The 13,620-nt window shown below is 41.5% G+C and overlaps 1 protein-coding gene across 2 annotated transcripts; it reads left to right on the forward strand.

Moving 5' to 3' along the window:
* Window positions 1-9,271: 9,271 nt before the first annotated feature.
* YAE1 (YAE1 maturation factor of ABCE1) lies at window positions 9,272-13,464 on the forward strand. Of its 2 annotated transcripts, none has more exons than XM_048951260.1 (4): window positions 9,272-9,458; window positions 10,423-10,726; window positions 11,982-12,103; window positions 12,971-13,464. In XM_048951260.1, exons 2-4 carry the CDS (start codon window positions 10,529-10,531, stop codon window positions 13,398-13,400), a joined length of 750 nt encoding a protein of 249 aa, XP_048807217.1. In that variant the 5' UTR covers window positions 9,272-9,458; window positions 10,423-10,528; the 3' UTR covers window positions 13,401-13,464. The 2 variants fall into 2 exon arrangements, with proteins under 2 accessions (XP_048807217.1, XP_048807218.1); XM_048951261.1 differs by lacking the exon at window positions 9,272-9,458 and adding an exon at window positions 9,465-9,623.
* The last annotated feature ends 156 nt before the right edge of the window (window positions 13,465-13,620 follow it).

The following is a 13,620-nucleotide window of genomic DNA, read 5'->3' on the forward strand; positions in this document are numbered from 1 at the left end:
TTATTTTTAGAGTTACCAATATTCTTGGGTTTATTTTTATTTTTTGGGCTTTTTTTAAAGGACTGAATGCTTAGGAAATGCACACTGAGTACAGACAGTGCTTCTATCATCTACTTAACTTCTTTCTTTCCTTTTTATTTCTCTTAGGTTCAGTACTTTGAATCTGCTGGCTGCTCACCAGGTATGCACACAGAATCTGAGTTCACAGTAGACCATCCTTTGACTTAGCCAGATTTGACATTAAGCAACAGTATCTTTTCTAATTTCTCACCTGCAGTAGCCACAGCAGATTTGCCTCATGTCATGAACTGCTCTGCTTTCACCAGAAACAAGTCCTGATGCTGATGTGTTGCACAGCGCTGATGTGGCATCTGCCATGAAATCTCATCAGTGGATGCTTCTAACTTTTACTGTGTTTTTTGGTGTGTTTTAGAAAGGTGGTGACTTAATCCTAGAGTGTGTAATCATCTTAACCCAAATAACACCCTCACCACAGCTGAGCCCCAGTGATATGTAGTCCCCACAGACAGTGAATACTGTCACACAAATGTCAGAGATAGCTCTAGAAGAGGATTTGTCCCACAAACACAAGAGGACTATCAGGAAGCCAGGTTGTGGAGGGTCATTTTACCACACAGTTTGCATTGAGCTGAAAAGAATGTCAGGATAATCGTGTGTTCAGCATTAAAAAAACATCTTCTGTAGAATAAAACCTCCTAATAGGCTAGTATATCCTTCTCCTCAAACCTCTTTCAAGAAACTGCATTGACATGAGGGTTATGCTCCTTGTGCTGTGTCCCAACCCCAACACTACTGCATATCATTCTTAATATTTACCAAATCTGCCTCCTTGCTCTATTCGTCTTACACCATGTCTTCCACCCTAATTTCAAACACTTTTTGGGCCCCAATCCTTACTGGACAAGTGGGTACCACTGATCCTCAAGCATTTTTCATCATCGCTGCCTACATATGCTGCACGATGCTAGTGCACGTGCTTCCCAGCTTCTGATTAGAGCTGGTTAAGTCATGTTTACAAATTGTGTATTTCAGGAATTCTCATCCATTAGTATTAAATTATTCACGTTCTTTGCAAAACTAGGGTTTTTATTGCTGCTGATTAAGTAATATACCTAAAATATATTGTTTTCAATATTTTCTGCCCATCAACCATTTCATGAATTATTCAGAAATGTTTGTTATTACACTCTGGCAGGTCATTTGGAGAAAGAGAGACAGATAAAAATATCCTTTTAGCATAGTTTCCCTCAATACAGCCTTGGACTAGGAAACGGGTGTTTGCTGTTGTTGTGGGAAATACCTAAATATTAAAAAAAAAAAAAGAATTGGCTGGGAGAAAAACAAGTAATTAAATGCTTATGATTCTAACTACGGTGTGAATTCCTTTTTCCTTCCTTTCAGAGGGGGACTTGCTGCAGTTCAGTAATGAATTTGCTGCACACTGAATCCATTGAATCTAGACTGAATCTCCAGGAGAGGGAGACAATGAATAGGACAGTAGGAAGGATTGAATGCTGATGTCAATTAAACTGAAGCCATGAAACAAATGAGGGGTTTTAGCCGTTGCTCCTCATAGCCACTTCAGTTTGGTGTGCCAGGGACTGCTTCCATTTTATTGCAATAGTAAATTTCAGAGCGCAGCTCAAGAGAGAATATTGGCATTTCAATCAGGGCAGCTTCACACACACATGCACAGCCCACTCAACTCTGTATTGAAAGCTTTATGAAAGAACGCCTGTAGGATATCCAAGAGATGACTTACAAGATTTGAAGGGATGGAGCTTTACGAAATCCTTACAACGCAGCCTGGTGCCCTCGTTGAAGTGAATTTGAAATATGCCCCTGAGCACCTTGGAGTCTGCAGACAATGCTCACGGGTATCCGGGTACACATGCATGCCTACACTTATTACAACGCACAGACATACCCTCGTTTCAAACACAAAGATAAGGTGTCAATCTCTGAGACTTTAAAAAATCAATGGTGTTTGTAGGGGCTACTATTAATTTTCATTACTCCATCAGTCACTCAGCAAGCAAAGTTCTTCTATGTTGCTTGAGCCTCTGAAAAGAGAAAGCAGCCATTGCACAGGATGAGAGGGTGACAGAAAAAATAAAGCTTTATGTTCTCACGTAGCCACCAGCTGCATCATTTTATGCCCTAATATATTCTGAGATTGTTTTGTAGAAGCTAATATTGCATGTACATCGTACATTTTGTTAGCACATGAGTAAAACATGTAGAAACTACTTTATTTCTCCCTAGAAAAAAATGGGACACATTTTCCATACACAGATACTGCAGTATTGGAGACATTCCTTGGCCAAATTGTTAAATCATGATAACTTTAATAAACTGGAACTATCTTTGCAAAATGTTATGATAAAGGTTGCTCTCCAACAGAATATGATAGAGAATATTTTCTCTCCCAGAAAGAGACACAATTAAGTTAGTTATATTATTAAGAAGAAAGACACTAAAATGTAAAATGCTGATGTTCTGGGAACAGAACTGATGGTTAAATTTGATTTATAGCATGTTTAGAAATAACAGAAATAGACCCTGTCGTCTACAGATGGGTGACAATCTCAAAGCTTACACCACACATTGTAATTCCTACACATGTAGAATTATAATCCATTTTAAGATGCGATTTTCACCATAGATGAACTCTCCAAATAAAGATATTGCTGTGAAACGTTCATCAGAGTCATTCATTATCTACATGAGAGAGAAAAGACTGGAAGCTGGTTTGAGAAGATACAAAGCATCTCTTTTCTTTGGATATATTTTTGCCATCTTTGTGCACAAATTGCCTCAAACCTCCTTTCCTTCCAACTTCAGCTTCTGTAACTTAGACTGCTGTTATGCTGGCATGCATTTGACACTGGCTTTTGGGTGGTGCTGAATTAATTTCTATTTTGCTACATAATTGTTGCATTACCCGTGAAATTGTTTAGTCAGAATTAGTCAGCTGCTGCGTCAAGTCAGTGACAAAATGCCACGTATCATTTGCTGAAGATGAAGGCACGAACCTCATTTATTTCACAAAACAGAAGGCTGTTCTTTTTTTCTTGCTCTTTGAAGACCTCAGAAGCTCTTTGTTGCTTTGAAAGATGGTCCAAGCCTGCTTGCTTGCCAGCAACCATAGAGCACTCTTCTCATGGGAGCTGTTGGATGAGAAAAGGTGGCAGTTTGGGATTTTGCAGGTGTCATATCATTACTCTGAAGTCTGCACCTGATGTGGTAATGTGACCGCTGGTGTTTCAGTGTTCTTAAAGAGTCAGCAAGTCTTCCACTGTGCAAGTGTGATGAGAAAGTTCTCCTCTGTGATCCTGCACACTACAAACTGCCTCAGCTCTGACCCAAATCCACAGCAATCTGCAAGGTGCCTGAATAGCAATGCATTTGTCTGAGTAACTTGGGTGACAAGCACTGGACTGTAAGAATTCAATGGGAAAAAAATGTCTAATTCTACTTGAAGAGATGGCTGGTTTTTGAAGGGGTTTTTGCATTGGTTTTATGCCTAGAAAAATACAGTGGCAAAGTAAAGGCAGGTATCTGCATGTAAATGTATATAGTTACATCCTTGAAAATAAATTTGGAGTAATTATGCTTGGTCTATTCCAGACTAGCATGTAATATTCAAGACATGGCAAGTGCAACAGTCAATCTTATATAAATCTCAAATTCTCCAGTCTTTTAGCTACCTGGACTCTGCAGTTGCTACTAAAGATGACAACTGCCATTAACATCAACAAAAATTATGAAGGATGACCACATCTGCACTTACAGAGATAGCAAGTGGGAGAAGTGGTATGACCAAATTCAAGGGAAGGCAGGAGAACAAATTCCTGAGCACCATCACCTCCTGGTGGTTGAGCATAGCTCAGAGCCAGAGGTGTAAGCAAAGTGGTACTTGTTCCTCCAGACAGGAAGGACTAAGAACGGGAGGAGAAGAGAAGGGGAAAGTCACTGCCCAGCTGCCCTGGCAGGGGCAGAGCAGTACTTATCTAATAACTCACCTGGCTGCAGCGGTTATGAGTTAAAAATGAGTAAAAGCAGTATAAACATTTCACTGCACATGGCTATTCTGTGCTGGGCAACTGCTTTGTCTTGAGTGAGAAGACCCCCCTCAGAACTCCGTGACAGCTGCAGGTGACAATGGCCCTGTAGGTGCTGTAGCCTCTGTCTGCAGCAGGGTCACAAAGGCCAAGCAATGCCAGCTTGCCTTCTCTTACAGCAGAGTATATAAGTTGCCCAGCAGCCTCTATGGTAGCACAGCCAAACAACCAATTATAAGCTGCAGATATGGCATACATGCTGTACTGGTATTGTTCACAATATGTATGCAATTCAAAAGCCACCATTTAAACACCCTTGTCAAAACCTCAACCTTTTGAAACTGTGCATTGTCACTGATGCAATTGTTTTCTTGTGGTTTCAGATGCCAAAGAAATCAGCACACTCCACAAGTTTCATGCCTTCTAGCAGTTGTGTTCACTTCAGACAATTGGATCAGTGTTGTACAGCTACAATTCCTGCAGTTTTTCATCATTTGCCTGAGTTTACACAAGGGATAAAACAGAGGGCAATTCGTCTCTTAGCCAAAGGAAAAGAACTAGCATTTTTCTCCTGTTGAAGCAGTGCAAGTGTGATGTAAGATCTCTGGGATTTGAACAGAGATGCAGTTCACTGGAGAAATTCATAAATGGAATTCTGTAGTTTCCTTGGAGCAATTACAGCAATTATTGGCATATTGTAATCAATTATTAGGCAAACACAAAATGCAGCTCTGTATAAAACAAACAATGCAATCAGTAATATAGAAAAAGCTAACTAAAGGAAATCTGAGTCACCAAGCTACAGAGTCCCGATTTATTGACAATAAGAAAAGTCAGATATTTCAGATTCATTAGATACATGATACAGCTACACAGCTAAAATATGTTTAATGTAAAATCTATTATATTTCCTTGTTCTTATTGACATAACATTTTGCTTTTCATGTGGAGTTTCACACTGAAAAAACTCTCACTATCAACTGAATGAAGATCTTACCCTGCTGAGAATTAACAATATTCCTGCCTTGCATCTCTGTTGTACATCCTAACAAGCACAGGGTAGTCCTATATTATACTCTTAGATACATATAACTTGTTTTAATCTCAGCCATACCATCTTTTTTGCAATGATGGCGTTGTTATTGAAGCTTCAGGATGAAAATAGGGAATATATATGGAGATAACAAACCTCAATCATCCAAGGAGCAAACCAAAGTAAATGACAGACGGAGGGGAACTCTGTCAGTGTTAATAAACTGTGCCTGCTGCTCGGTTTAGTACACAGTAGTTCGGAGTAGTTTTTCAGCCTGCAAGCCTGGCCTCCCTGGGGATGCTCAAAGCAAGCCTGGAGAAACAGAAGGGAAAAAAAATACTCCTTTTGCTTAACCATTTCCACTTAGAATTCAGTAAAAGCTGGCAGATGGAACTTTTAACAAGTTTCTCCTCTTGCCGGTTCCTGAAACAGTTATGGTTAACCAAATAGGAAAACTACCCTGTTGTGACATTTAACTATCAAATGTCTGTGCTTTGTTAGTTCAGGGAATGGAGTAAGCAGAAAACTATCCTCTCCCTTAAAAACTCTTGGGTGAGAAGAAAAGGCAAAATAGTCATTAAGATTCCTGCGGTGCTTTGAAGCAAATGTTTGACATTTACCTTTGATACGTCCATTAATTTCTAGCTCTCTTCCACATTCCTCCATTTTCTCCTGACAATAACTGAGACATTTTGCCCTGAACTGTTGGGTATAATATTAGTGTATGTTGCTGAAGAAGAGGCAAGCTTTTCACAAAAACAGGACAGTGATTCCTGTGTATTATTTACCCTCACCAGACGGTGATAAGACTTTACCAGTAATCACCTTAATATACAGAATAAAAGATGTTATAGGAAAACACAGAAATATATATTTATTACCATGCCCTGGCAATAACCATAGATCCCAGAGGTTTATTTTAACCCTCTTGTTTAATTTAAGGTCACTGTAGTCTCCTATGCTTGAGCTGCAGTATTTAAAACCTCATTAAGTTTATGACCTTGCAATTAACTCGCTAGCTCAGTTTTGTCACGTTCCTTCTCTGTGGTGGGTCTGGAAGCAAAAGACTTAAGGACGTCTCTGTATTATTACTGCACCAGCCAGCTGGTAGCAGAGAACCCCATCACCCCTAACACGAAGGCAAAATGCACAGAAGAGTCAAGATCAGAACAGCAACACTGGCTGCACGTGAGCATGTCCCTGTTCATGTAGGCAGGCTCATCCATGCCCTGTTCTTCAAAATATACAAGGAAAGCAGCCTAGAATCTGACCAAACACTAGAGACAGATATCTGGAAAACACAACAGATCTGACCATAGACAGAAGACACATTTTGGGAGAGATTTACAGTTGAAAATTTCTCAGAAATATCATACATATAGATTGACGACAATGCAGACATTTTTTACTAAATATTGATAGCCATTATTCTCCTGACATTTCAATATTCTTATTCCTCACCCATTATATTTTAATCTTGTTTATTGCAGAGAACAAGCGAACACTGATTTAACGATGTTCTCGAAATCCATCCAAATACCATCCATGAGATGTAATTTCTTAAAAGGATTAAACTACTTCCAAAATTAGAGCCAATGAGACATAGCTGTGTTGGTTCAATACAACAAACAACGTGATGTCAGAGTAGAGAAGTAATGAGTGCAGGATAACTGACAGTGTAATCTCATTGCAAATAGTCTTCTGTCCTGGGCCCTTCAAAAGCCTTACTTCTGCCAGAGACAACAGCACACTATAATAGAAAGCATTCAGCTGAAGATTTGATCATCCCGTCCTGCAGAGTAGCCCATACACGACACAAGTCCTGGCTACAGTAAACAACCACCCTTCAAAAAAGTCTGAAATCCCAAGAGGTCCTTGTGAATTATGAGGAAATCCACTGGATCTTCCTTTAAGTTGGGTTAAAGGCCCTGATGACTCAAAGATGAGCTTGTGTGATACTGATCTGAATGGCAACAATCCTTTCTCAGAACCATTATGCGCAGCTGTAACTATAAAGGTGCAGCTTCTGTTTTTACATTCGTATGTTTTACTTTTGGATAACTCTGCTGGTTGATTGCTTAATGGCAGAACTTAACACTAAGATCAAAATGATAAAAATCTTTCCAAATGATCTCCAGGAATGCCTTGACAATCCTAAGCTCTGCACAATTACGTAAAGACCCCCTGTAACCCCCCCCTACACCCTCCAGGTATGCAGAGAATAACTGCTGAGCCAAGCATTTATGGTTCTAAGGTACCTTTGTATGCCAGATATCTGGCCAAAATTATGCAGATTTTAATATGAGAAACGGCAATGAGTCACAAATCAATTCCTTGTTTATTTTTCACACTATGTAAAGGATAACTCTTCTTATGTACTTATTCTGCAGAAATGCCAGAACAGCTTTGTAGCCTGTGAAATATTGCCCAAGTGTTTTAATCCTCTGGAATGTGTCATTGCAAAACATCACCATGATACACAGATGTTGCTTTATGTACAACACACACAGGTTAGGAAAACACCCCCACCCTGAGGCACTACACCTCACTCTCAAGCCCTGCTAGCAGCCCTGTAGAGGCCGACAGCATACAATTAACTTGTTTTCAGCAAGTGCACCTCATAATCCAATGGTGCTGCTCTATTTGCACAGTATGAGTCACCAAATTATTCACTTCTAAAAGAAAGGGGTGAGAATATGAGCCTTCATCGTTATTCCTCATACGCATAAGGATTTATCTTAGATGTGTGCAGAACTATCAACCATGGTAAATATAACACATTTAAACTGAGATCATCTGAATATAGGGAACTTACATTGACTCTGAGGTATGACCTATGCATCTTTTCTAAAATAGCAAGCAGCTGAGGGTAAAGAGTGTAAGGTGATAAGCAAGAAGTAGGTCTGGTCCAGCAGCCTAGGGCAGGAGCACCCACATTTAGTCATGCCATTACAACCATTCATGAAAGTTCTGTTGCTGTAAGGCTGTTCTGTGACGTTGTGTGAACTTGTGTGCTCAGTCTGCATTCAGCATAGTTGCCTGATTAAAAAATGGCAGACCACACAGAAGGTGGAAGTGACAGAAGTGGGGTGGAAATCAGCAATTGTGGCCATATATAATAACTGCTAAGGCACAGTTCTGGTCATCCAAATGCACAATGTGCTTAATTCCCTGACACAACAGTTTCTAGACATATTTGGGTTCTTCAGCCAGCATGCAACTATCAATGAATGTCTGAGAAAGGGGAGCAGGACAACAGGCTGCCTGCAGAACAAAAGGGACCAGGGGAAATAGTGCTACGGCTGAGTCCCAGCAGGGGATCATCCATCTCTCAACGCCTGTGGCACTGTGACAGGCTTGCTGTCTGTCATCCACGGCAACATCCCTTGCTCTGCATTGGTGAGTTTCACCAGCCTTCTGCAGGACAGGAAGTTGGACATCCAGTAGTCACTTGGCAGTGAATGCAAGTGCAGCAGCACAGCCAGCCCAGTTCATGTTGTCATACAGGGTGGTGAGGCAGTGGAACAGGTTGCCCAAGGAGGCTGTGGATGCCCCATCCCTGCAGGCATTCAAGGCCAGGCTGGATGTGGCTCTGGGCAGCCTGGGCTGCTGGTTGGCGACCTGCACACAGCAGGGGGTTGGAGCTGGATGAGCACTGTGCTCCTTTGCAACCCAGACCATTCTGTGATTCTATGGGGATCCACTGCTCTGGATAAGGTGCACGAGCACTCAGCGACATGCAGAAGCATTCATTATATTTGGCAACGTGAAGAAATACACAACTGGAATTCAAGGTTGGCGCATATTACGTTTATGCCGATGAGACAGTAGCATGAGCTCCTGTACCAAGTACTGCGAGCAGCAAGAAAAACACAAAATAATTGTTGTACTTGTGTCAGAATGATGCTCCTGTTTGCTGTAATAGCAGCAAACAACGAAACACTTGACTCCTGCTGGCACCCTTGCCATTAAAAAGGATTTACTCTTGCGATGTCCAAATCTTGTGGCTGCTGAGGACACCTTGAGAACACCTTCTCATCCGCTGCTCGCACTCCCTCGCGGCGCGACGCTGCAGCCTCCCCGCCCCGCCCCGCCTCCTTGCGGAAGCTGTCAGCCCGTGCCCGTACTCAAGATGGCTGCCAGCCTCCAATGACTCAGACGGGCTTTGAAGTCACGGGGCTGCTGATTAAGATGGCGGTTTTTTACGGGCCGCGGAGCTCGCCCTCGACCGGGAGGAGGTTTCTTTCCCGTATTGCTTCCGACGGCAGTGAAGCTGGTGTGCCCTCAGTCAAGATGGCGGCCCCCTGCAAGCGGAGGAGCGCTGCGACTCGGCTGGCGCGGTGAGGGCTGAGGGCGGCGGGGTCTCGGCTGGGACCGGCGAGGGGGGATTCCGCCTGCCGTCAGGTCTGAAGAAGGCTGGATCTTCTCAGTCCTGCAGCCGGCGGTTTAAGGAAATGTAACATGCGGTAGCGAGCGAGCTGTCTTGTTGGATATTTTGGAACACGGTAATGTCTCAAGCCCGAAGTGCTGCTGTACAGCTGTGACTGCTTGGTTTTCACCACGCTTTGGGCGTTGGAAGGGATAAGCTGGTAAAGCAGTCAGTTCACATGAGTGATCTTTGTATTTAAGAACTGCGGTTCTTAGACCAGCTGCTTAACTGCTTTAATACATTCCCAAAGACTCTGTGTGAGGGTACCAGAAATTCTGAAAGCTTTGGTGAAGGTAAAAATTGGATACGGTGAGCCCCAAAGTGTCATTTCCTCACACTCTGTATTTTAACACATAATGGCAAGAAACACCATTTTGTGGGTTGTAAAAACTTCCACCAATTAGTTGTGATTGGTTTTCTCAGTGCAAAAGATGAAGTAATGGCATTATTTATTCCTCTCTTTACATCAGAGCTAACTAATTATACAAAAAAATATACAAAAAATAAAGCAGTGGTTTTTTAGTCAAGATTTGTAAGGCTACGTTAAGCACCTGGCAAAGTGGGAAACTGAAAATCAAAAGTGAAAGTCATCATCAGTTATCAAGGTCAGAATATTGCTGGCAATTAGATATGCATATAATTTAATGCACTGCTGAGGAGCTGTTTGGGACTGTTTGTTGGCTGCTATCAAAATTTTATAGCTCTGGATTGTTTCTGTCTGCTCTTCATGTAACTAGCAACATTTAGAAATGCTTATTTGGTGTGCGTCTGTTTGTTACTGATGTAAGAAGTAAAGAAGGGAAGAAATTAGCCTTAAATTGTCCTTGTAAATCACACAGGGTGCTTTACCTGTGGTGATTTGTCTCCTTTGACAGATGAGCTCCAGTGGTGAATGGCATCCAGTTTACACGTGGAAACAAATGTACAGGTTGAATAATCACCTCTTCAGAACTCGTGTTGCTTACTTTTGTTTCCAATCTGATGCTTAGCTGGGAGACTCCTGAGAGTTTCTCAGTATTTGCTTTACACCATCAACAAAAGTTAAGTGTCATCACTGCTGCTATGTCCTGGGTACAAGTCGTTGCCAGTCGATCCAATGAGGACATATTTGATGAAGATGCAGACGAGATGTATCCAGTACAGAAAGAATGGAATAGCACCATGGAAAAGAGATTGAAGGTATTTCTCTAAGCGTGATTTTTGTAGTCTTTTTAACTATTTTAGATTTGCCAATAACATCTTGCTATACATGTGGCTGATTTAAATGGGAAAACTAAGAATGGCTGTACAAAAGTTATTGTGGCTTGGTTTCTTCTGAATGTTAAGAAAATTTAGCAGGGAGTTACTATCTTAGTAGCCTGTCAGGACAAAGTAACGCTTTACCAAAAAAGATATTGATTCCCTCTACACAACCATGTGATTTCTAAAAGGCAGTGTTACATTCTCATGTAACCCATTTGCTTCATACTTGCAGGTTAATCAGTGCTAACAAAGAATACAGGGTATTTGTTGGTGGGTTGGTTTGTTGTTGTTTTTAATATTTGGTGTGAACTACTAAGGGTCTGAGTAGATCTTTGGCTTATGTATTCACTTAGTGGAAAATACATTTTATGAAAGCAGAGAACAAAACAAATACATAAAGCTGGGTTTCTCAGACATGTTTTCATTCAGACTGGGCCCACTAGGGCTTATCTTGTGGGTGAACAACAGAAGGCTGAAGAACATAAATGGAAGCTTTTGTGCATGCTGTTGGTGAGGAAGTATATAACAACTTTCGTATTATTCTCCAAGGAAGAATTTCCTGCATCTCTGTCCCTTATAAAGGCTGGCTTTTTTAAGGGGCTGCTTATCATTCTTAAATTAATTTCCCTGGTATTTTGTGAGTAGATACTGCAAAAGTCATAACATCTCTTGAGGACAGAGCTGTATGTTGGGCACAATAATGTTCTTGGATATTTCTGTAGCAAGGCCACCACTTTTATTTTCCATGATCAAATAGAAGTTTTCCTTCTTATAACTTGAAAAGAGTTGAGAATTATTCTACTGTGGATGGTAAGATGATTAGAGGATGAAGAAAGAAATTTGAATTCTCCAAGGAAAATTTTTAAGGGAGTTGGGCATTGCAAAAAAGTAAGAGTGCTTTCCTGTAGACTTGTCTACAGCAAAACATTTTCCTTATTTTCTAACCTAGATGGAGATGTGTTTAGAAAATAACTCCATGTTAATAGATCAGCAGTATTAACAGTCAATGATTCTATGCACTGCAAAAAATGTGTTTTGGTTTGGCAGTGGCATAGCTGAGTGGGATGTTCAAATCAAAAAAAGCTGTGATTTAAGAGACTGGGTGCTTGTTTTGGGTTTTTTATTGTTGTGAAATGTTCATTGGTTCAATTCTGCACATTGTGAAAAGCCTACTTCACCACTTCTGTTATAGGAGGGCTATAGAGATGGTGTTGAGGCTGGGAAGGAACTTGCACTCCAAGAAGGCTTCAATCAAGGTTATAGACAAGGTGCTGAGCTGATGGCTACATGTGGCCAATTCAGAGGGACCCTGAAGTAAGTTATAAATCTCTTAGGAGTCTGTCCATGTGGAAGGTATGCGTGGAGGGTGCGTGTTCATATGTGGTTGTGCTTGGGTTTTTTGTTCATTTGTTTTTTAATGCTAAAAAGTGCTTTGTAAGTCAATCCAAAGCAAGCAGCGTGAGAAGTCTGAGCTCAGCTTTTGAATACAGGGAATACAAATGCAGGAAGGTGTATATCCTCAGTGTACAGGCAGGCTGGTAATAACAGGTGAGGAGAAGGTTGAGGTACTCAACAACTTCCTTGCCTCAGTCTTCACTGTCAGCTGCTCTTCACACACCCTTTGAGTGGATGGATTGGAAGGTGGGGACTGGAGGAGCAATCTCCCTCCCACTGTTAGCAAAGATCAAGTTTGCAACCACTTGAGGAATCTGAACATCCAAAAAGTGCACGGGTTCCCATTGAGATGCGTTCCAGAGTCCTGAGGGAATTGACTGATGTAGTTGACAAGCCACTCTTAATGATAATGAGGGTGTTACTGGAGGATGTCAAGCTGTACTTGAACCAGCAGTGTGTCCTCACAGCCCAGAAAGCCAACTGTATCCTGGGCTGCCTCAAAATAAGCATTGCGAGCAGGTTGAGAGTTTTGTTGTCTTACAGTTGGCCTCAGCTCGTTGATTCAACTTGTCCAGATCCTTCTGCAGGACTTTCCTACCCTCAGGCAGATGAACGCTTCCCCTCAAGGAAATTCATTTCATCTACACAATTTTCCCAGGAAATGGAAATGAAGCGTTCAGAAGTTTTTGTATAGTGCAGATTTCTTGTCACATTGCTCTCTCCCTTCAACAGCTGGAAATGTGTGTGACTACATGCACTGACTTTATTTTCTTCTTCACTTTTCAGTGCTCTCTTATCCTGGTGTCATCTTAATGGACATGATTCTGCTTTAAGAAAGATAAATAACCTTCTAGAGGTTGTTGGAAAGCATGAAGAAGACCTACTTAACTCTCTGACTTCTATTCAACTACAACCAAACGTTGGAGACATTTTAGATTCTGTCCAGGACATGGACCTTAGTCATACAGCTCCAGCTGGAACAGAGTGCAGTGAAGTTAATGCTGAAAAATATGAACATGTTGGCAGATGTGGTGAAAACTGTTGTAGAAATAATGGTGAGGATGGTTCCTTGTGGTCTGACTGCAGCAGGGAGAAACTCTTTACAGATCCTGAAAAGTCAACTCTTGCTTGGGTTAAAAAGCAAACTGTTGGGTTGGTAGAACAACTGGGCTTATCACTGGATGTACTCCATCACATCCAGCAACTGGAACATTAGTTCTTCTGCCTCATGCTACTTCAAGTTATCTCAGCTGGATTGGATTCGCACTCTGTGGGTCCAGGCTTCATCAGTTCGATCTGATACTTCCAAGCAGAGGTTGTAAGTGTTACCATGCTTTGTTTCTTGGCCCAAAAACAGCTGGTTGCAGTCAGAAATGTATCTTCCACAGAAAAGGGAGCTGATGTGTAAAGCTCTGCAGTGATTTACTATCATGTCT

Source organism: Lagopus muta, chromosome 7 (genome assembly GCF_023343835.1).
Source record: "Lagopus muta isolate bLagMut1 chromosome 7, bLagMut1 primary, whole genome shotgun sequence".
NCBI lineage: Eukaryota > Metazoa > Chordata > Aves > Galliformes > Phasianidae > Lagopus > Lagopus muta.

Bases quoted from the DNA above. Each gene is read 5' to 3' on its own strand.
- YAE1 (XM_048951260.1), top strand. From the start codon at position 10,529: ATGCTTAGCTGGGAGACTCCTGAGAGTTTCTCAGTATTTGCTTTACAC. The intron at 10,727-11,981 runs GTATTTCTCTAA...CTTCTGTTATAG, and splicing joins CCATGGAAAAGAGATTGAAG to GAGGGCTATAGAGATGGTGT. The intron at 12,104-12,970 runs GTAAGTTATAAA...TTCACTTTTCAG, and splicing joins CAATTCAGAGGGACCCTGAA to TGCTCTCTTATCCTGGTGTC.